General features: G+C 42.6%; 1 protein-coding gene across 3 annotated transcripts in view; it reads left to right on the forward strand.

Annotated features, from left to right (window-relative positions):
• Positions 1-24024, forward strand: part of SLC22A23 (solute carrier family 22 member 23) — a 105300-nt gene that overhangs the window by 72723 nt on the left and 8553 nt on the right. The window contains exons 4-10 of one of the 3 annotated variants that reach the window (XM_062492395.1): positions 190-358; positions 3073-3200; positions 9686-9775; positions 15299-15401; positions 18433-18665; positions 21277-21309; positions 23111-23234. In XM_062492395.1, coding sequence (XP_062348379.1) covers positions 190-358; positions 3073-3200; positions 9686-9775; positions 15299-15401; positions 18433-18665; positions 21277-21309; positions 23111-23234 — 880 coding nt within the window. Of the gene's footprint in view, positions 1-189; positions 359-3072; positions 3201-9685; positions 9776-15298; positions 15402-18432; positions 18666-21276; positions 21310-23065; positions 23235-24024 lie in introns of all 3 variants that reach the window. The other 2 variants (XM_062492483.1, XM_062492552.1) reach the window with 2 other exon arrangements.

Here is a 24024-nt window from a genome sequence, read left to right on the forward strand (position 1 = left end):
ATGTTTGTACCACGGACAGCTGTTAATGGGTTTCTCTAGAGCCTAAATTTGGGAGGAAGCAGAATTTATTTGATTCTGCATAGCTTTGACCAAAGCTCCTGAAGGACGTGAACTCCCTAAAAGTTTCCTAGAGATGCTCTGGGGATGTCTCTGCTGATGGGGGCTGATTGTCTGTGTACTCTGTTTCAGGGATAGAGCTCTGTCCTCCTGGGCACCGGTTCATGATCACCATGGTGGCGAGCTTCATCGAGATGGCAGGGCAGTTCCTCATGCCAGGGCTGGCTGCCCTCTGCAGGGATTGGCAGGTCCTCCAGGCTGTCATCATCTGTCCCTTCCTGCTGATGCTGTTTTACTGGGTGTAAGTATTTCTTCCTCCTGCCAGTGAGCTCCCGATGTTGGACTTGGGAGATGCTCCATTGTCAGGAAGTGTCTGTGTTTCACAGTACGTATGAGCCTTTCCCTTTGTTCTTCCATTCACCTTGTGCAAAGGCTTGGCTTTGAAATAAGAAAGAATAGCTTTATAATCTGCTGTAGCATGCACGTATTCTGCACCCTGGAACACAGTGGGCACTTGGGAGATAGTCGCCTTTCACTGAGGTGGAGTTGTACTTTGTTATTATTATGGCTGTCACTTCCCCTTTAAAGACTAAAGTATCTCTTGAGAGGATGCATCCCAGCCTAGCTGTTGTCAGATTGTGACTGCATAGCTATATTTTCCCTTAATACCTGTGTTGTGGGTCTGGACTAACACTGTTGGTTTCTTTGACCCAGGAAAAGTTAGAAATAACATCTGTCAGCCCTGGAACAAGCACACTTGGATGTTTTGTGTGCCTGAGGTAGTCAGCCCTGAAATAGACTTGATTTTGCCCAAATTAGCACATGCTATGCTGAAGTCTGGGAGGCTGGTCTGTGCCAGGCAGTGGCTCAGCATTGTTCCTACAAGGAATTCCCCACTCCCAGTTGGTCTGTCTCTGTCTGTGACACTGTGGTGATCGTACAGCTGTCCTGAGAGAAGTAGGATGGCTTTCACCTTGGGAATAGTGCCAGGTCCATCTCCACCATGACTTTACAAACACTCCAAAAAATCTTTCTTTGTTGTTCTGTCTTAATAGTGACACGCAGTGGTGGCATAAGACAGCAGAGGCTTACAACAGCAGTGTTGTACAAAACCATAACAATAAGAACACTAACAAGTCTAAAACATTTAGGTATTGTACACTGAGGAAAATAAGGAAAAAGGCCACTATCCTGAGGAGGATAAAGCTCGTTCTGTACCATGGTGAGCTAGGCTGCTAGCTGCAATGCCTGACAAGTTACAACGTGTGAAAACTTGTTACAGTATGTAACACTTATGTTTTTGTATTAACTCCTTACTGAGCCCTCCTGTGTTGATGGTGGTAACCCTCAGTGGGGATTTCACTGCTTATTCCCAAGGTAGACATGCCTCAGCATGGGCAAAATGTGCACTCAGGAGGGCTAAAGGTCTCTTGCAAGATAATGTCAACTGAGCTGGGGGGTTACCCCTGTTATTCCATAGAGCATTTAAATAGCTCATCTTGACAGTGTTAATCTTGATGAATAATGAAGAATACTTTTGTTAATCTATGATGCTGTTCTTCCCTCCCTTACCTTTTGTATGTTATGCACATGCGGGTCTGCTCCAAAACTTCATGTAGTAATGCCCCCCAGCTGGAGTATCTGATGTCCACCACTGGATAAAACACAATATCAAACAAAATATTTACAGACATTTTTGTCCAAACAGACACAGTATTTACAGACATGTCTGTCCATACAGACATTAGTATGGAGATGCCTAATGAACATGGGGGATGGCATGGAGTACAGTCATCCCTTGTCAGCCTTCTGGAGGCTACACATTTTCCAGGTGGCTTTGGCAGTGTCTTTCACATTCCTGTTGAGAGGTCATTCTTGAGTGACATTGAAAGGGACACGAAATGCTGAAACTTATTCTGTAATCCAAAAAAGCTCTGTGGCTTTTTAGCTGGGCAGGGCAGGCAAACCAAGCAAATAAGTCACCTTTATATATTGTGGAACACAGCAGCTTGATAAATAGTGGTAATAGCCAGAGGATCAGGATTTGTGTTGCCCAGGGATTTTGCTTTTGCAGAAATGAACCTTGGTTGGGATTTAATTATATTGTCAGTACAGTATGTACTTTTCTCTTAGGCTTTTCCCTTCCATCTGTTGCACATTCTCTGGGAAGTGTTACCATTTTATTACCTCTTTCTTTCCTTCCAAATGGAACGTGGACTCGCAGCATGTGTTACAGATAAATGAAGAAAACTAACTGACTGGTAATAAAAGAAGAACTGGAAAACCGTACTGCTTGTTAATTCCCCATCACATACCCAAAGCAGTATTTCTTTTCTATGTATTTCTTTTCTATGTATTTCTTTTGGTTTTGTATTAAAATTAATTCATTTTGAAAAAAGGGAGAGTGACCAGTAAAGCTCATTAATCTGGTTAATACCAGCACTTGAAAGAAACACCTGGATGGAAAACAGACTTTTTCAACTGTAAACATGAATACATTTTTAAGGCAACTAACAAAATACTGTCTTTAGTAGGGCAAGCTTATCATCCTAAGAAGTAATTCTTCTCTTTCATCTGTCTCTAAAAGAGAATCCAAATTACTTCTGCCAGCTGTTTTCTTTCTTTGGTCTGAATTACCATGTGTGAACTGCACATCTCATTCACTCCCTTCTTGGCAGCAAATGTCTACTGGAGACAGTGCTGCCTCTTCCTCTAATTTCTTTCAATTTATATTAATGGACAGAGCACCTGTAACGTTCCAAAATTCCAACGTGTCGTATTTCCATATAATAGGATACTTCCTCTATGATTTGTGAATCAGGGTAAAAGACAGTATCCTAATTTTGCACATTCTGAATCTGTTTACCCTCTTTTTTTTTTTTTTCGTAAGCTATTCTTCTGTATTTTGAAATAATTACGTAGCTTCTGAGTGGTCAAATGAGCAGATAAAACTCTACCAGTTCATCCTCTGATAGAAACTTGAAAGCCGCCCTAACCTGTTTTCCCTCTTTAAAGTATTTTCCCAGAGTCTCTTCGGTGGTTGATGGCTACACAACAGTTTGAGGCATCCAAGGAACTGATCCTTCAGTTCACGCACAAGAACAGGATGAACACAGAAAGCGACATCAAAGGAGTGGTGCCTGGTGAGTTGGACAGACCACTGCAAATCACCCAGCTCTTCTCTAAAGGCTGCACGTGGCATTACTGCCCAGAATTAAATTATCTGTTTATTGCCTGTAGATCATCTCATTCATTCATTCATTCATTCATTCATTCATTCATTCATTCTGCTTTTCTTGAAAATCCATTCCAAACTCCAGCACTATCTTAAAAACTACATGGCCTGTTGAACAGTCCTAGTAATTATAGTCTTGTCTTGCAGTGCCGTGTGTCTTTAGAGAGATCTCTTGAAGAATTTTACCATGGCTACAAGAGTGCGCCTTCAGCTCTGTGTACCTCTGGAAACTGTGTTTTAAGGAAGCTGCTTGCTGGGATCCTGCCCATCACCCAACACTTACTCTGTTGGTTTGGAGAAGCAGCAGCACTCAACCCCCTTGTTCTAAAGTGCCAGCCCCATGGGAAACTTAAACCACATTAGAGTTTCTCTTTAAAACTTTGCACCAAGAACAGTTTTGCTTTCCTCTCCTGCATCATCTGAGTGATGCTGCTTTAGGGATGGGGGGTTGCTGCAAGTCACAGTGTTAGGGTGCAGTTTTTGCTTCAGAGTCTAAAGTATCAATTCTTTGGTTTACTGATGCTTTTAGAAGGAGCTGGCTCCTCTCATCACCAGAAATGTCACTGAAATAACCAAGATCATGTCTTGAAGGCTGCTGTGTAGAGGAGACTCTGTGTGTGTATGTGTGTTTGTCTAATTACAACGAAGGCAAAGAGCTTCTGGATCTTTACATCACCAGTGCACCTGTCAAATTTGGTTCAGGCTCCCCTTTTCCTTCTCACAGGCTTGATTCTGCCCATAAACACCCGTTTTGCACTGTCATTTGCAATCTGCATCAGACTACCCACTTGTCAGAAAATGGTGGAAACATTTCCCCCAATTTTCCAACACTACGTGCTCTGACCCTAGGGGCTGCAGGGGAACCTCAGCCAGTAGCTCTGCCAGTGGGTAGAAGTGATGCTTCTGCACTTGTCTGATCTCTGTTGAAGGTCTCTGGGGTAAGTGTAGTTTCCATCAGTCATTGTTAAAGGCACCAGTCAGCACTAAAATAAGCACAGGCTTAATCCAGGATAGAAAACTGCCATCATTAACATCACTGCCTAATGAATAAAACAGTCTCCATCAGTGAAGGATGAAAACCCCAGTTCAGGATCTCTGGTATACACACCCAGGTCATTAGTGTGATTTTTGGTGCAGTTTGTGCACTGGTGTTAATTAGCTGGCTTGCATGTAATTTTGTGTCAGGGGTTACAGTTCCTGGATCTGCATCACACAACATTTTTGCATTTTTGCAGTGAAAATGCCATTTTCCATTTTTCTGGTAAAGTTCTGAAAAGCATTAGGGGTGTGTGAGCCATCACTGACCTGTTGATCTGCTTCTTCCCCCCCCCCCCCCCCCCGCCTTTTTTTTCTGGATCTTTCTCAGAATAAATGATGGATCTTGAGAATTAATGGGTTCCTGGGCCAACAACTGGCCTTGGAGTTTCACAAGCAGTTCCTAAATTTGTCTTCTGTCAGTCAGCTTCTTGAATTTGCAGATGAAATAAAATGTATTTTAGGGGAAAATAAAAACAAATTACCTGAGTTTCCTTCAAGGAAAATAATAAAGACACAACTGTGTGCTGGAGGGATTTATTTAAGCCATGTATAATGACATTGCCCATGAAGAAATGCTAAATGTCAAAATGGCTTTATGACTATTATTTGTGACTGATTACTTTTCTCAGCAGTTTCATGGTAAGAGTACACTCCTGTTTAAGGAAGGGACTCCCTTTCATGTGAAAAAACAGAGAATTTTTTCACATCTTGATACTATGGATCCTCTGATTGCAAATACATTTAGATATAGCAGTTGTCAGTTGAGCAGCATTTGCAATTTATCAGTTATTCAGAACATGGTCATTTTGGCCTCCTTGTTGGTGACAAGATTGTTGGGGTTTTTTATTATTTCTTCCCTCACTTTTCCTCTTTAAACTCTTTGTGCAGCCCCACACTTAAAGGCTTTTCTGATGCACCCCTTGAGGGAAGCTGTATTTCTTCAGGAGGAACAAGAGAGAAGCAGTACCAAAGGAATGAAATGAGATTAACTGCAAACTACTGAAGAAAAGCCCACCACTCCCATTCTGGGTGCATGGGGGTATTGATGGTCTGAGTGAGGATAGGAGAATAGTAGGATTCTTGAATTAAGAATGTGGTCAAACTGCAGGCCTTGTATCTTGCAGTGGTTTAGGAAGGAGGGGGAACCCTTTCTCTTCTCTTGTGTGCTGTAATAACATGCCCATAGCTCCTCTAGCATGGAATGGGTAAAAAACTGGTACTTCTCTGAGAGAAAGGATGCCATTGAGCCTCATGCAGATATCCCTTGTTTTCTCTCGATTCCATTGTTGAGCTTTCCTATCTGTGTGGAGGGATTTTTGTTTGTGATTTGTTTTATTCTTTATTTTCCATCTGAAAGGGCTGGAAACTGTTTTGCTCTAGTTAGGGGCCATTGTGTTGCTGTTTATTATTCCTCGCTGCATTGTTGTAACAGCCTCCTGTGATTGAATTACTCCCAATGCATTTAAATGATAAACTGCTCACTTGCAGTCCCTTCCAGCTGAAAATCCCACTGTAATTTTACTCATACATACCAGTCAAATTAGTGTATCTAATATAACAGATCATTACAGGAGTTACGGGAGTTTCATATTTGTTTATTTTGGCACTTGATGAGAGTTCCATAGTAAAAAGAAGCAGCGTTCAAGAGAGCAAAGTATTTCTGGGATGCAAGAAAATTTAATTTTGAATTGTTCCCCAAGTAATGAGCTGGCTGATTTTCCTCTCTGAAGAATCACACAATTTCCACTGCCTGCTGAAAGCTTTTGCTCATCCATTTGGCTACACTGCCTGTAGTGGAGAGTGCCACTGACCATCTGTAGGGCCTCTTGGCTGCATGGGGAGGTGGCCCGTGTGTGAAGAGGGGGGGAAGAAAAAAGGAAGCAGAATTTATCTGCTGTTTTTGACAGTCCTTTGGGTTGAAGAGGTTGCCAGTGCTTTCCTGGGAGATGTCTCTAAAGACAACAACTAAAAGTCCAGACAGTGATCCAGCTGCAGCTGAAAGGTTCAACAACTGCTGTAACAACCCGTGCCAGGAGAAAATGAGGGTGGGCAGCTGATGGGCGATGCCCAGCCAGCAAGATGGAGTGGGAGTGTGCTTACATGGCAAACACATTAAAGTGAGACGAGAGATGTTGATAGGAGTCTGGAGTGTTGTAAATTTACATTTTGCTATCTTCAGTAGACTTACCCAGGGCTGATGTGGGTTGCATAAAGGAATCTTTTTCCTCAGCAGCTTCAAGTGGCTTTATTTTTGAGTGCTTGGTGTGCCTTGTGATTTTGGGCAGGAATAATTTGCCTTTATAATGAGATTTCTGGGTTTATGTGGTTGCGTTTTCTTCTTTAATGCTTAAGAAACATAGATGAATTAGACCTGGTTAAATTACCCCTAGTACGTTTTGACCCAAAATTTCACCAGTTGGCTTTAAACTTTGCCCTCTTTTAGAAATAAAAGTTTAAATCTGGGTTTTTTTTATCAAGAAAATTATTTTTATTCAACTGTGTATTGAAATGTCACTTTTAAAACAGGCTTGCTGAATTTTGTTGACAAATGCTTCAAAGCATTACCCAAAAAAAGCCAGCTTCAATCATGAGCAAATTAAATATTTTGATAACATTAATTCAGTACAGGTGTTTCACTACCAGTTTCTCCAGAAACTTCACCACCTCTTCTGTGCTCCTCTGTAGAATGAGAACCAAACATACATTTCAGGGCAACTGCTGGACAGTCATTTTGACCTTAGTGTCATAAATGCTAAGGAAGTATGAAGATTGTTTAGCAAACAAGAAAAAAGAGTTTCCAGGGGAATTGGAAATCCTAAAGCACCAAACATCCTTTCACCTTTTAAAGGCGTGTTACACTTCAGGTGGCTTTCATTATTTTTATAGAATGCATTCTTTTTCTTTCTGTGGGGTTGTCTGGTGGAAGAGAATGGATTGTCTGCTCAAGCTGACCTTGGCTGCACCAGCATCCGGCCCTGCCATGTTTGTGTGTCCTGGGAAATACTCCACTTGGAAATGCTCCATTTGAGACACTGCTGTATCAGCAGCTGCCCAAGTGTCACATGTGATGATTTCATGGGAACCCGCCCCTGTGTGCTTCTCTTTAATTTCCCCTCTGTGGGGACACATTTCAGGTGTTCCTTAACATGAAAATAACTCCTTGGCCAGGCTGAAAAACAAAGCTCCCTTTTTGCTCATCTCTGGATGGAAACACAAACCAGAGGTGCTCATGTGGGCAGAGAGGTTATAGCTGTTCCTTCCCAAAATTCCCTTCTAAGCTTAGAGAAATAATATTGATATAATCACGAAAGGTGGACAGCAAAGGTAGAGCACCCAAATGGATGCCAGTGCCTTAGCATGCAGGACACAACATGGAGAAGGTGAAAGGGTGTGGTGGTGATAAGTACTCTGTGTGTGTATGTGTGTGGATTGCAGTTAGGAGAGCTGTGGTTTTCAGGGAGTTTCCCTCTGAAGAAAAAGATTAACTTTCACCTTCCTTGCTGCTGAACAACATCCTGCCATTACTTTTCTTTAAACATAAGCTATTTTTCTGTTTTGTTTTGCTATATATATATTGTTTTTCCTACACATGAGGCTTGAGTCTTTGTAATTATATGCATTTTCCTTTCCCACTGGGTTAATAGCAGAGGGAAGGTGCAAATGCCTTATGTCTGGAAGTCAGTCTCTTTCAGCTTTATTCACATCCTTAGACCATCACACCTGTCACTACACTACTGGTTTAAAGCTTGTGGTAGATGTAGAGTGTATTAGCTGGAGAAGAAAAGTAAGTTTCCTGGCTCCATAATACAGGTGATTCCATATGACAATGAAGTACAAACCTGCCAGATGTCCTCCTTTGACAGATCCTGTTTCTTGGCTGTTTAATGGTGCTGAACTTAAATGTTCCATGCAGCCCCGAGAGAGTGGTCAGGTAAATGTAGTTAAATGTGGGAAATGTAGTTAAAACAGTTCAATTTGCTCCTTGAAGGCTGTGTGTCAGCCACAGAGATTTCTATTTCAAAATTTAAAAAAAAAAAAATACCCAGCCAGTGGTTTCTGTTGTCCTCTTGTATGTTAAATAAGTTTCAGGAGAGTCTGGGTTTCTCCTGCTGGGCCCCTGTTGTCCAGTAGCAGAACTTGTGCAGTTTGTGCAACTCTTTCAGGATGTGCTGTACATGACAAGGATTAACAGGAATAAAACTGGTCAGTTAGGTCCTCTTCTCCTGGCTGGGTCCACAGTAATGGAAAAGGAGAGCCCATGCATGCCCTGACTGTATCTTTAGCAAAGGTAGTAGTGATATCTGATGTATCGGGTTTTGGAGGGATCGGGGGAAAAGGGTACACTCTACTGAGAATGTGCCTTTTGATGCCACTGGGAAAAGCCAAATATGCTAGAAAATTTAAAGGGGGAAGAAAATAAAGAAGAGGGGGCTGTCAGCTTCTATTTCAGTTTGAAATGACCCTTTCTCACTAGAGGAGTCCTCTGCAGACTCTCGCTGGCTGCACTCCAGCCTGTTGATTTGTGCCCCGCTGGCACACTGGTTCTTTGTGCACCTCTCCTGCCAGAGGAGCCAACTTTACAGGGCAGGCACCACGTGCAGGGGGCTGGCAGCAAGCCCTGGTGCTGCTGGCTTTTCCCCAGCCCACAGGCACCAGAGGAGAGAGGACTGGTGAGTCTGGATGTGGATATCAAATGTAGGAGGGGAGACCTCGAGAACTAAGTGGAAGTGGGGAGCTGTAAGAGGGGACCAGTGGGCAGAGAAGAGAGGAAATAAGAGACTTTAAAAAGTTGTGGGAGCAAAGAATCAATATAGTTGGAAGGGACATAGAGTGGCAAGGGCAACAAGGGACTGGGGGGAAGTGATGGAAGAAGAACATTTTTGTAGTGGAAGAACAGAGGAGAGCTAGAGCATGGAGACCAAAGGGGCTGCAATCATTTGCTTCCCCTTCCTTCCAGAGCAAGCTGTCACGCTCAAGGATTCAGTCTCATAACTGTTTTGCAAAATCCACTCCTAAAATGTTTGCTTCACCCCTCCCTGCTGCCCAACTCGCTTGCTCAACTTGCTGAGGTTCCCTCCACATCTCCCACAACAGAGAGCAGCAATGCATGTGTGGGTACCTGCAACTTCCTGATGGCCACAGCTCCACACAGGGACACTGGAGGTGCTCTTTGTGTTTTTGTTGGGTCTTTTTTTTTCAACGCTGATGATGTTGGAAGAATATAAGCATTGACAAGTCATGCTCTGGGAAATGAAAGAAGTCAGGTTGCCTGGGCAACCCCTGCTTGGCCTCCTTGGCATGAAGGCATGATGATACAGCCTTTAATAACATGATTACGACCTATTTTTTCCACAGGGCATAGGATGGACGAATCAGTGCATAGGATGGACGATGATGTGGGAATGAAGCTGTTGTCTGTTCCTCATTTGTTGCAGAATTTGGAAGGTGTGTAGTGAATGAGGCAGAGGGTTGCAGAAGGAAAGAGGACAGTGTTGGGGAAATGAAGCTGAATACCTCCTGAAGAGTTGTACTCATTCTCTGGGCCTGTCAGGGATGTTCTTGTACAATAGTGGAGATTTTCTTGGAATCAGGCCCTTTCAGTGCTGTCACTTACCACAATTTCTTCAGTGTCTGTCTCTAGTGTATAACTCTGGGGCTCAATTTGCAGAAAGATGGGAACATTTATATCAACACCTACAAGGGGTATTGCTGAATGATTTTTTCTCATTCTGGACACAAATCCTCTCTATTTTACCTACCTACCTACAAAACAGAAGTAATCTTTGCCCTTATTCTTACAAGAAGGTGGTAGAGATTATTTCATTTGCATTTATGAAATACATGTATATTCTGACAACACTGTAGGAATGTCTCTAAGGAAATCTATTATTTTTTTGTACTCACTGAGAAGTTTGGATAATGAGACTACATGTTGAATGGGAAAGGCAGAGATGTCTTTAATACCTGTCCCTTGGATGACTGCAGTGAACATTCTGGAGGAAAAACTAATGTGTGGTCATCTAAATGCTGTATCATAATGCACATGAGCAATTGAAGATGGACTTTGGACAATTGAATTGTGACTTTTTGATCTTTTTTGAATATAATCAGAAATACAGGATTGAAATGAATCATTGTAATAAGTTCTTAGCTGTTATAGTCATAGAGTTACAGTGTTTCTCTTATGAAAGGAGGTTCATTTTAAATGCTGTTTGTATTGATGTCCAGTGCTTTTGTTAGAAGGCCATCCCAGTCTCCATATTCCTCTTGTACTGCAGGTACATTTTAGTATTCAACTCAAATGCACTATAGCTGTCTGGGTTTGCCTTTTTTTCCCTTTCCCATTTGCTCCTGTCTGTGCCTATTTTATATCTCTTTTCCTCAAACTACATGAGAAGAGAGCAGAGCAGCCCTATTCCTGTACTGATATGAAGTTCTCCGCTATCTCCTCTCCTTTTATAAATGGGCTTGCCAGAGCTTTAGTTTCCCAAATACTGATGACCAGAATTGTAAAAGAATTCCAGTATTTCATTGTCTGAATTGCAAAATGCCCCGTGACTTCATTAAACTGGTGCCATATAATAACTTTTTTCAAGTAGTACATAACCAAGTCCAAAAGGTTTTGCTTATCCTCCACCAGAAACATTTCCCCTTAATCACTGAGAATTTTTCCTTTTATTTCACATTTTTATTTGCTTCTGCCACACACTGGATCTCAAGCTCAACCAGTTCCCTCTTATGGCCATTTGCATTGTACTTACCTTTGATAGTAAGGTAGTGCCTCACTTTGTCACCAGCACACTTTATTGGTACATTTCTGAGGTTTTTACCAAGCTCCCTACTTGGGTTATTAAACAAGATGTTTGTTTTTTTTAAGTAAGATGAGTCATCCCACTACTAATGTCCTGCTATCCTCTTATGATTTCTATTTTTCTATCTTTGCCCATCAGTCAGTATTTTACCTATCTCATAATTTCTGTGTATGGTTTGAGAGCTGGACACAAGTCCTGGGAGGTATAAATAAACCTGTGTACCAGTAACTCTGCCTGCCTGAGAATAGATTGCTTCATCTCTGTGTTTTGGACCGGTCTGCCTCCTGCTGCAGAGCTGTCATGCTCCAGGGATTGATTGAGTCTCTGTGGTAGGCTTCCATAGATCTTTTCATGTTCAAAGACCTGCTGACTATCATTTAGTAGCCAGAAAAATCCAACAGAAGTCCATCACCACAGGACACTTGTCATTTTAGACATAATTTTTCAGTGGCTTGATTTGGGCTTTTGTCTTGTTTTGTCTGTGTCAAGTGATGCAGAGATGGGTGGCTTCATCTGAAGGCTTTAAAGACACTTTCTGATTTTGAAAGGCATGTCCCTGAAATGCAGAGGCTCTCATGGTAATTCAGCAATGTCGCAAGTTGGAAGCTGGTAGGGTTCCCCTTCTCATGAGACTTTTAAAGTCCTCCAGTGAATAGTTCTAATTTCCACTGAGATATAGAAAGTTATCTTGTTGACAGTTTTCCTGCTGAGTCCCTGAATAGGAAACCTAGAGTGTGTGTGGGCTCTGGAGTATGGGAAAACCTATTAGGGGCCTCTGAATAAATGGATAGAAATATTTTTTATATTCCACGCTTTCCCTTTTGGTAAATCAAAACTGAAATATTTAATGCAAATTCCTTCTGTACTGGTGGCTTCAGTGTAAAATCAAGGAATAAGTGGGGGGGTACAGGGAGTTTTCCTAATGTTAGTCCTGAGAGAGCAATAGTTGGCTTCCATGAGGTTTTAATAGGCTTTGGCTTGACTTTTAATATCTTAACTTTGACCTGTGAAATCAGTCAGCCTGAGAGCTGTCAGTCTACTGATGCTCATCAAAGTCAGTCAGTGCAGGCCCTTTCATGCAGGCAGGCTCCCTTCCAAGACAGCAGGTCGCTTATATGAGAGCCAGTTCTGTAGCTGATGACTTTTTTGCAAGTCACATAGCTTATTTGTTCCTATTGGAATGAGATTTTGGTTATTCCAAGTCATTGATTCTGCAGTGCAGTGGAGATTTTTGGTGAATATCTAACTAGTATTCCTAGAAACAAAGGAGGGAGAAAGCCATCAGAAATATGGATTGTGTTGGAGACTTGGAGACAAATCATTCTTCTAAAGCAGGTGACTTAGATTTGGAGTTTTAACAACATCATAGAGGGACGGAGGTGCAAATAGCTGGTAGAGTCACAAGGCTCTCAGTAAAAAGCCAATTTCTGTTTGCATTCTTTGGTGCAAGGTTTGAGGCCAGATTATTTTTTCCTTCTTTTTTCTTTCTTTTTTCCCTCTTTTTTTCTTTTTTCACGCCTCCCTTTTCCCCCCCTTTTTTTTAATGCTTGTAATGCTCTTACATCTGGAATTGAGACATTTTTGTATAATGCTGCAATGTATCCATGGAGTATAACCCCCATGAGAGCAGAAGCAAGGGTCCACTGCAGAAAGGCTGCTGTGTGAAGAGGGTAGGGAAGGGGTGGGCTCCCCTGTCATGTGTGATCATCACTGCAGAGACACTGGAGGTGTTTGACAGTTCACATAACCAAGTGAGCCTTGACTTGAGGGCAGAACAGCAGTTCAGTGAAAAACATCTGGTGGGAACTAGTTCAGAAGCACTGATTTATGAGAAAGGTTAAAAGGGGGGGGCCTGAGTGCATGTGAGGAGGATGCATTACAATAAATAAAAACATATGGATTTTAGGAACCCCTGGTGTATGAACAGAGCAGGAGTGGAGAGCAAAATAATGTTTGATTCCAAAGACAAGTGTAGTCTAGTTGAGTGTTGTTTCTCTTAATTTTATTGAGCTGTGGCTCTATACAGCATGTATTTACAAGTAAGTCTAGCCCCTGTGCTGAAAGAAAAAAAGTAAAAACTTCTCTGAGAAACAAGCAAAAAAACAAACAAAAAACCCTATCAGATTAAGAAAATCTGAAGAATATGGCACATGTACCTTCTGCTGACAGAGGATGAGATGTTTTACTTTATAAGCCAGATCTGGTCATTCTTTGAAAGTAAACTTTTTTGTCCACATGAAATCTGTCCAATATGTGTTGTTTGGGTAGTGACTTTGATTGTTGCCCTTCAGCTGAAATAGTAAACACCCACCACCAGCCTTTCAAAACCTTTGTGTTTCTTCTAGTGCTTACTTTGACTTTTTTTGCTGTAGAAGCTTTGGCCTGGACTCAGTCATGGGCTTTACAATTATGTTTTATCTAACTGCTTCCATTGTTCTGAATTATTTTGTTCCCAGTTATTCCCTCCTAGAATCTTGCTACAAAAATGATTTTGACCTTGTTTTTTGAGATTAGGTTTTTTTTTTTAATCGCTTATCTTTAAATATGGCCCGAATCCTTTGCTGAGCCTGAAGAGGTTTTCTGTAATACAAATATTAATTTCAACAATTTCTTCTCTTGCTCCACCTTAGTTTTTCTGCTTTTGTGAGCTGCATGCTGCATAGGTTCTGCGGAGAAATGTCCATTAGCAGGTTGTTAAGAAAGTCCTATAGCAATATTCTACTTAATTGAGTGATTAAGTACAATCACTAAAGTAAAATAAATACACTTTGCTGCTTTTGTCGGAAGCCTTCCAGGTAGTTACTCTAGACAGAAGACCAGGAGTGACCTGTGAGCAGTTAATAACTGAAGTATTAGCATGTAAATAGTGTTTGTTTGATTTACTATTTTTATGATGCACTTTTCAAATAATAGCTGGCAGATGTGATTTTTGTTTCGTTTGTAACTTCAGGTGACTTTTTTTTTTAAACACAACCCCCCCACCCCCACTCCTCCACCCGCTTGCTTTTATTTTCTCCTGTTTTGCTTCTCTTTAGGAAGTTGCTATTCAGCAGAGTAAGGCAGTGGTCAGGGCAGGCCAGTGTGGGCAACTGAGGACACGAGAGCTCATTGCATATGCACGAAGGGAACATGTGCACCCTTCACAGCAGGGCCACGCTGCTGCCTTTAAACACAGTTCAGGCTAGAAAGCAGCAGTGAAAGCCTTTACCCAAAAAAAAAAAAACCAAAAAAAAAACCAACCAAACAAAAAAACCTAGTCTGTGCTCTTGGAGGGCATTATTTCTGTGATGCTTTTTTATAGCTACAGCATCTCCTGCTTTTATTGGACTTGTTGCTCACTGATCCGGTAGCTTGGAAACAGTCAGTGGCTGCTTTGGCACGCTTAGGTAGGTGTTCAAGCTCTAACTTAATGATAATTGGGAAATAAGCAGTGCCCTTCATTATTGTCCCATGCCAACAAGTGTATCAGATGCAACATTTGTAAGGCTTTTGTGTTATTTCAGCATTGCAAAGAAAAGTTCACTTGAAGCTGCCCAGAACTGGAAGGATATGGTAGGATTTTAGTTCTGAAATGCAAAGACACCACAGCTACTAATGCCCAATGATTTTTCTTTAAGGAAATGTCTTAACATTTAGGACATCCATCAGAAAAAAATTAAATATTTGAAAAGGAAATAGAATGGAAGATGGATGAGCTTGCTGCTTCTTTCTGAAACTTGCATTTGAACAAACTTCAGAGGATTACTATGAAAAATGATTTTGAGCTCCAGTCCTTTCCATGGCTTTTTAGGTATGAATTGGACAAAGGGAGCAGAGCCTGTAACTGCATGAGTGCAGTCCTCCCTGTGGAGGGGTTTAAAATTAACAGAATCCTGAAGTTCTACAAGAAATTTGCTATCATGCTTGTTGGGGTCAAGCTCCATACTGCACCCACTTTACCTACACAATTTTAACTGGAAGAAGGTTTGGAAGCCTGCAAGAAAAGGAGGAACCTGTGCTGGACTTTAGGCAGGCAGTTCAGCATTTTTATCGTTCCTGTTAATGTAATCAGTAGTGTTCTCTCCAGAACATCCCTCAGAATATCTTGGCTCACAAGTAAATGTTCTCCTTCTCATTCTCCTCAGTGAAATGATAATTCTGATTTGGTTTGTTTCAGAGCTGGAAAAGGAAATCACCAGGAGACCAAAGAAAGTCTGCATTGTTAAAGTGGTGGGAACAAGGAACCTGTGGAAAAACATCGTAGTGTTGTGTGTGAACTCGTAAGTCCAATCCCTTTGTTTAAATAGTTGTGTGGTCAGTGAACTGGAGCAACAATGGGAAGTGATGAGGGAGCTGCACAGTAGGAGTATTTCCTACTGTGGGACCCTTCACTAGTATGTCTGATAAATGATCCTGGGAAAACACCAGCTGTTGCAGGGAACTATACTTTTTGTGGCAAACATGGAGGAGCTCACTGGCTGTTCCAGGCAGCAGAACCACATTTTCTCAGGTGCCATGCTGCAACTGCATTACTGTCACCAGTGGTCTCATGTGGGCACGTGCTGATAGGTGCTCATGCAAGCACACATCTGCTTGGCATCCCAGATGGGAGTTTTGGAACCATTTATGCCCCAGGAGTGCAGGTTCAAATTGTTTCATCTGATAAGGCTGTGGTGCAGGAGAATATGTTGCTTGCCAGTAAATGCAAGATGTTCCCTCATATAACAGCTGTGCTTGGAGGATCTTCAAAGGCAGATTACAAAGTGCCTCAACACTCCTAAATTATGTGCAGGGGGTCACAGTGAGAGCGTGCAGTCTCCAACAGAACAGTGTGATGCTTGCCTCCTAAGGCTTCAGTTTGAACATGCTCATGTGGGCAAAAACAGCATCAGCCTGAGAGTTTTGCAGGTTACAGGCTCGAGACCTTCTGTCCAGAGCTGAACACCTTGTAAAGAGGAAATGCATTGGTTTGTAAATTCTGGAAGGGCACCAGCAGTGCATTTTCTAATTTTTCCATCTTGTAAAATGTCCATTTGAATTTTTCATGTTTCTTTTGTTTTTTGGTTTGGTTTTTTTATTTTTTTTTCAAATGGGAGGTGAGGATGGAAAAGACTGTGAATCCCCTTTCTCTGCTAGGTTTCAAAGTATGTAGCTCTCTTGTGGCTTTTTCTTCCTCACTTCAGGGCAATACTCTGTAGCCCTCAGTCCTGTTAGCAGGCTTATGGATCAGCCACCACCAAAGAGAACAGCCCTTATACTGGGCAAATAGTCACCCAGAAGCACACAGATTTCAGGAGTCAGTCTCCAGCATTATTGGTTGCAGAACTAACTCTGGTTTTATGAGTTTTTGTGTCTCTCTCCCACGAACCAGTGGGGGACTCCCTCTGTTCTGAAGGAGTGCTTTCTCCTTAGGCTCACCAAGTACATTTAATAGACAGTTTAAAATGTATTTGTGAAAACTGTTACCATGGGGAATTCTCCCCTTCTCCCTTGTCCACATTAATTTACATATTTGGAAATTCTCTAAATCAGGACTACACAGCCCAAAGAATAACTTCTGGCATTAGCACACAGAGGCTGTTTGCCATCCAAGCAGAGCATGAAGCAGATGTATGTCTGAGGAAATAGATTTCATGTTTGTTTTTAAGGGGTAAAAAAAAAAAATATTTAATTTTACTTCTGTTATTCCTGTTAGACAGGGCTCTGCTGAATTTTTGGTGCCCAAAGAAGGAACCTTTTGCAGGGAGCAAAAAGAAATTAAGGGAGACAAGGATTTAGTTTTAAAAGTAACTATTCTGAGCTGCCCACCAAGCTAAGAGAATAGAGTAATTCTTAGGGAACAAGCTGGAAAGCAAAGTCCAAATGATACAATAGTTTACTTTATAGGTCAAGGCCTCCATAGCAACTTCTGCAACTGTGTTTGCATGCACAGAAGAGAAAGACAGAAGAAAAGCTGGTTAACTCTGCCTTCTTATTACTATTGTTTTGCTGATGAATATTTCTCTTATGGGAGGAGTCAGATATAATCTAGTTATTCAAAGCAAATATCATTTTTGTGTAAACAGCAAGCACTTGTATTAGGTTTTTATCAGGGGCAAGGTGTTTGGTATTGAGGGTGGAGTTTTGAACTAGAGCACCGATTCACAAGTTTGCAAGAGAAGCTCCTCAGGCCCTGGGCTGTCATGCACTCAGTGTCTGCATTTCCCCCAGCTGTTTCTATGCTTATTTTGATATCCAGTTCACACTGACAGAGCTTCAAATTCCTGACCTTCTGGAGGATAGAAGCATATCAGTGTAATCTACCTGCCATTCTTAATTTTCTTTTTTTTTTTCTTGAGAACTGGATCTGTGCCTCTCACTCTCTCAGGCACTGCTAATTTGTGCCATGAGATTTATCTTGTGTAAGTGCCAGGGACAGGAGGTTCTTCCTGGTAGAGGAACTTGAGCCTTGAAGGGTGCAGTTGAGAGCACTGACCTCTCCTGTTGCACCCTCCTGCTATTTTGTACCACATTAGGGGTGAGGCTGGGGGCTTCTCATCTGACCTTTGTATCTCCAGCCCCCTGCTCTTTCTTCCCCTTTTTTTTTTCTTCTTCGTTTTCTATTTTTTGGAGGCACAGAGTGACACAGGAGAAAGGTGTGTAATGTGATGGTGAGATGTTGATCAGTGGCATCTCAAAGAAACCATTAAAGAGGAGGAGCCACATTGCTATGAAGGGTAGTGTAAATGTGTAGACTGAATTAGAGCTTACTGTTTCATAATTGTAATAATAATTGCAGCACATACAACTTCAAATACTCCTTTCTCAGGGGCTTCCAGTTTTAACAGGCTAGCTTGGGAAGTGAGGTGTAATGCTTGTATTTAGTATGACCAAATGACACAGGCAGGTGGGTGTTCCTGGTGTTTTGCTGTCCAAGCACAGAGGCTATTTTGTCACAGCAGTGCTGGCTCTGCAGCTGTCAGCAGGTGCGCAGAAAGATGAGAACAGAGAGATGTGCTCCTCTGGGAATGGGATTTCTCAAATACAATGGGAAAACCTAGCATGCACTAGGAGCTCTTCTAAAGTTCCCCATGCCTTGATCATACCATGAGCAGCAGCTACATTAATAAAGTCAGCAAATATTAGGTTGAATGGAGGCTTTTTTTCTTTTGCTTCTTTTTATCAATGCTTATTTTCACATTGGCACTTAGAGATAAGTTTTTTAACTTAAGGTGTTTAATTCCCACATTAATGCCTCCCCACACTGAACTACATTGCAGTGTGTGTTCTGCCAACTCAGCAGTGGTCTCTTTTGCCTTCTCTTTCCCTCAGGCTGACTGGTTATGGCATACACCACTGTTTTGCAAAAAGCATGATGGGGCACGAAGCGAAGATGGCGATTACCCACAACTTCTATGGGGACTACTACACCATGGCTGGGATTGCCCTGGCATCCTGCCTGGCCATGTGCCCTGTGGTCGGGTTTCTAGGGAGGAGAGGAGGACTCCTGCTCTTCATGATACTTACAGCTCTGGCATCACTTCTGCAGCTGGGCCTTCTCAACTGTAAGTTGGAGATGAAAGCTTTTCAGGACCACACAAACTTAATATGCAAATAAGGATCAGGAAACACTAGCATTTCCTTTGCCTTTCCCACATTTGTCGTGTGATACACCTGCATAGTTTTAGAATCTGAATTTGTTTGAAGGTTTCCCCAAACACTTGTTTCTCAGGCTCATTAACAAAAGGCATTGTATTCTAGAGGATTCCCATGGTGAAGCTTATTGAGCAGTGGTGCTCTATCCGGGGTAGTCACCAAGAAAACAAACAAGGAAACAAGAAACTCTTTCAATTTTATTTTAGTGAAATAGCCCCCAGGGAAAGAGCTGTATAGCGATTGGGAAGGGAAAACTTTCCCACTCAAGTCTACTTCTCAAGTGGCCTCTAAACCATGCAGAATTTAGAGCAGTAGGTGTATGCCCTTCTGCCTGCTCTTAGCATCTTGTTATGAGCAAGTAATACACAGGTAGCATGGAGATCATGCATCTGACAGACCCCACTTTTAACACACTGTGTTTGTATAGTCCTTGTGAATGTATACACATGATTTTGGGAAGTGACATAACATGGTTGTCCTGCAAAAAGTGAGAGTGTGCCACCTCTTCTTTTGCAGGCAGTAACTTCTGTCTGACCCTTTTGAGCTGCTTCAACTATTTAAACTGCTATGGAAATAGCCCCTTTCCTTTTTTGATTTTCATTCTCTTCATTTTTTGTTGGTTGAGGAGGTTGAACTCGATGAATCAGAGAGGTATTGAAGCAGAGAGAATGTGGGATGTGTTTTGCCACTCTCACAATTGCCAATCATCAGACCCCTGTCCCATAAAATCCCACCACAAGGAAGGGGGAAGAGGGTTGAGATATACTTCGGACAAAATGGATGTGAGACGAACACCAGGACTCTAGTTATTGCTGGTTTTAATTTCTAGGTTTAGAAATAATCGAGGGCCTTAATAAGAAAGAGGTTTTTACATTGAGGATGGAAAGTTTTCCCATTCTTGCATACCGAAGACAGCTTTGAGCCAACAGGAATTGTTCATGTTTACAGACTGTGTCTCCCAGAGGCATTTACTAAGTTAACTTTTAGCAAACAAGCTGTTTGTGGGAGTGTAGGAGGGAAACAGGGAACCTCTTTCATGATATGGAGGAAACCCTAGCATCGTGTGTGTTTGCTCTCAGTTTGGCAGAGATGTTTACATTGCCTTTGAGCACATATTTACCATGTCCAGCAATCCCAGCTGAGAGTGGGAGAAGTCTCACGGCTGCACCTCATCATGTCCACTGATGGACTGAGACCATTCACAGACACAGATTTGTGCTGTGCATGTGTGCAACCTCCTGAAACTCCACGTTCTTCTGGGAGTGTCCATCAGAACACACTCTCCACACTGAATTTGCCCATTTTAATTTTTGTTTTAAGGATGGGAGACATTTGTTGAGGCACTAAACACACATTTGCCTTGTTGAGCCTTTAGTCCCCTCCAGAGCCACAAAAATCTGCTTGCACTTTTTCCAAAAAAAAATTTATTAAGGAGGTGGGAGTAAACACTCTGTAGGACTCATTACAACCTTTTCCATAACAGGTTTAGGTGGTTTTGTTAGCTAAGTTGCCAAAACTAAGATCAGGCATGGCTTTAGGTGCTTTGTGCTGCTCTCAATGCAGTGGCCTTGTCAACCTTTCTGACTCCACTCTTTTCTTTGTGAGGAGAGAAAGGTAGCCTCAAGCTTCAGACCAGTTCTCCCCACTCTTGACCACAGCCACCTCTTCCTCAGAAAAACTATATATTGTTTGGAGAAAAACAGTGACCCTGTTTATTATGAAATCTGTCACAGCATCTTGCTTGTTTTAATTTAACATAATTTGTGTGTAATTGGGAAATGAAATACAAATTTAAGAATGGTGAGAGAGAGAAGGGGGGGTATTCTCCATCACCCACAAACCTGCAGCAGACCTTGAAGCTCTCCTTGTTTGACTCCCCCTCTGAACACTGGAGTGTCACCTGGGAAGTTGCAGAATCCTGGTGGGAGATGACCAGCAGAGCTGTGCCCAGCATGTGCTCTTGCCCTTCCCCTTGCTGCCCAGTGCTGCTGTGTGCTCCTGTGTGGTTAGGACTGATGGCCAGTGTGACATATGGACCATCAGCTCATGGTTTTGGAAAGGAATAGGTCTCCCACCAGTCTGACAGCCCTGATGCCCAGATTTTGCTCTCTAACACGAGCTTCTGTTGGCCATTCCCTCAGGGCTGCAGCAGGAGGGTATTTTCTCTTCTCCCCCTTCATTAACAACAAAGAGGCCTTTGTGTTAATCCCAGTGGTAATTCTGGGGCTTTTAAATATGCTTTACTGCTGGTTTGTTATCACTGTCTCATTAGCATGCTGTCCTCCAGCTGAGATGTGCCTGGAAACAGCATGTCCTATCTGGTGGCCAGGGAAAGATGCGAAGGTTTGGCATGGGAAAGAATTGGGAGTCAAAGGGTAGGGTTAGGGCAGCATGTGGGATTTACCCTTTATTTTTTTCTTTCAGATAAATAAATATATTAAAAACATATGTTTTTGTTTTTCTCTCCCTTTCTCTCTTTTTTTTTATCTTTATCTTTGATTTCTATGGTCTTGGATCCAGTGATTGGAAAATACAGTCAACTTCCAGACTCAGGTACAGTTTACAGACAAATCTACATCATGTGGGAAGCACTCAGGCAGGAACTGGTAGATGCAAAAGGCCTGGGCCAAAGACCCAGAGCAGAGCTGCTGCCACCACAGAGGAGTGCAGGGGGAAAGTCCACTTCTGTGCACTGCCTTGAGACCCCACTCACAGGCAGGCCTGTTCATTTATGTGCAGCCTCTTTGTGTAGCATCCACTCCACATAGGCTCACCTCTGCATGTCAAGAGAGAGTGCAGAGGTCCCCCAAGGTTTGACATACAGGGTAAGGCTTCCCCAGAAAATCTACTTCTGAGAAGCAGCATTCTGAGTTCAGGAATCTCAGATTTTTATATTTTTTTTTCCAGAAAAGAAAATGAGAGTAAAACACCTTAAGGATGCTTTTGTTCAGGGGACTTAAACACCTTAAAAAATACTGTCCCAAGCTGAAGTACTGTAAGAGGAATGCAGTGACAAACTACAGGGGAACAAAATTTACATTTGTGTATCAGATTTGATGGACCTGTCCTTGTCCAGTTTTTCCAAGGTCTGTTCTGCTGAGCAGTTGTGACTCCCTGAGGGGGTCAGTGGTGTAGCCTCACTCACTATGCAAGAGTGGACAGAGACCCATGGTTTTGCAAGGTTCTGTGCCCACACCCTCATCAGCTGGCGGAATTTGCTCTTTCCCCCAGACTTGGGGTGCATTGCAGAAAGGGCTTAGCCCTGAGCAGGCTGTGGCACGTTTCAGAAGATGTAACCAAAGAGCTCTCAAATACCTTTTGCTCTCCTGACAGCTGATATATTCAGCAAGAACAAAAGCAGGTGTTAATTTTCATGGGATCCAACCCAGACAGTATGCCTGCTTGGGACTGTGCACAGCAGTCATTTCTTCAGGCAGGTTTGGGATGTGTGTGTAGAAAGGTGAGGGAGCTCTGGCTGCAGAGGTCCAGTCCTTTCCCCAGTGCTCCTGTCAGGCATGATGTGTTCCCCTTGTATGGTGCAGTAGTGTCTGTGAGTGATGTGGCCTCCTCCTCTCTGGCCAGGACAGGCCACATGAGCTTGTACAACCCTGGCCAGAGATCCCTGCCCACAGAAGGTGGCGAGCAAGGATCAAGTGAGAGATGTACTGTCATTGTGGCCAGAGACAGTTTCCTTGAGCTTTGTTTAGATTTCCTGGGGTTTCTGCAAGTTCTTGATAGACACTGTTTGCTCCCAGAAACCTTGCTGCCATCCAGCCATGAAATGATTGAGCAAACAGCCCTGACTTAAGGGAGTGCTTCACCGTCCTTGGCATTGGCTGCTCTTGCCCAGAGTTGTCAAGCTGGGAGTTACAACAGAGTTTGCAGACTGATCACATGCAGAGGCTTAGCACAGAGAAGGGAGCACTTCTGGTTCTTTCCTCTCTTGTCCTGGAAGCTTCTCCAGTGCTTAAGCCCCACCGTACAAGATGTTTGGCAGCTTGAGGAATGCTGCCTGTCTCCACTTGCCTGTCAAACATGAGAGGGAAGAGCCTGGTGCCTAAGAGACTGCCCAAAGATTTGGTTTTTCATGTGTTGTACCTTTTCTGTGGTGGCTGAGCATAAAAAAAATAAGAGACCACTGCCATCTTTTGGCATGACATTTAAGGTTTTCTTCATGTGTGTTTGTATCTCAGCTGCTAGGGGAATGGATTTTATAAATACCAGTTTTATACTAGTATTACAAAATTATTCAAATTCTTGTTGAGGGAGAAGAGTGATATCAATTTCTTTATTTTTTTTTCTTCCTTAGAAGTTTCAATTCATTCATACTTTTTATTCATACGTGTCTTGCCAGGTATGAGTGACAGCGTCAAAGACAAATTCTCTGTTGCGTTTTCCATCGTGGGTATGTTTTCTTCTCATGCTGTTGGAAGCCTCAGCGTGTTCTTCTGTGCTGAAATCACACCCACAGTAATCAGGTGAGACTTTGGAGCCCTCCTCAAAAGATGGGGACAAAATTATCCTCAGTTAACTGATAATGGGCTATGTAACTTAGCACCTTCTATGGGAGGGGAAGCCTCATGTAATTGGAGAGCTCACAGCAACCTGGGGGCCTCTTTTTACAGTAGCTGCAGTCTTTCTGCAAAACTTAATGCGTGTCTGTGTAGAGAGGCTTTGTTTTCCATGGCTCCACCTTGTGTCCCACCGTGGTGATGATCAGCCGGCATGGCAGCACATGAATTGCAGCTTGGTAGGGTCTTAAATACTCAACTGAACCAGTTTGTGTGGTTGAACATTGCCTCACTAACTCAGCAGGATTTGTTCAAGCAGCAATCAGGTACGTCTGCATCTTGGTATTAAAGGAGAAATTCCATGACTGTGCAGAGGAGGACACAGGTGCCAGCAATCCCTGCTTCCACAGGGCAGGTTAACCAGGACAGCTGCAGTGGTGCTTCAGTGGAAGGGAGGCGTTGAAACATGTGGTGTAAATGCTTTTGGTGCATGGAGGTCCTCTGCAAGCCTGCCTCTCTGCCTTTATTACAGATAAAGCTGTCTTTCTCTTCACATACAGACCTATCTTAGCAGAGGCTCAAAATTTTTCTAAAGAGGAGCATTTTCATCCTGGGAAATAGGAGAAATCAGACAAAAGATCTTTGCTGGAGAGTTTCCCATAACGCATCCTTGAATGGTCAGTGGTTTGTATAATTTTATACATGCACTGTTCTTTCACAGCAGAAAGGCTGTGCTTCTGTGTTCTGGATTATGCTT

This window comes from Cinclus cinclus, chromosome 1 (genome assembly GCF_963662255.1).
Source record: "Cinclus cinclus chromosome 1, bCinCin1.1, whole genome shotgun sequence".
Taxonomy (NCBI): domain Eukaryota; kingdom Metazoa; phylum Chordata; class Aves; order Passeriformes; family Cinclidae; genus Cinclus; species Cinclus cinclus.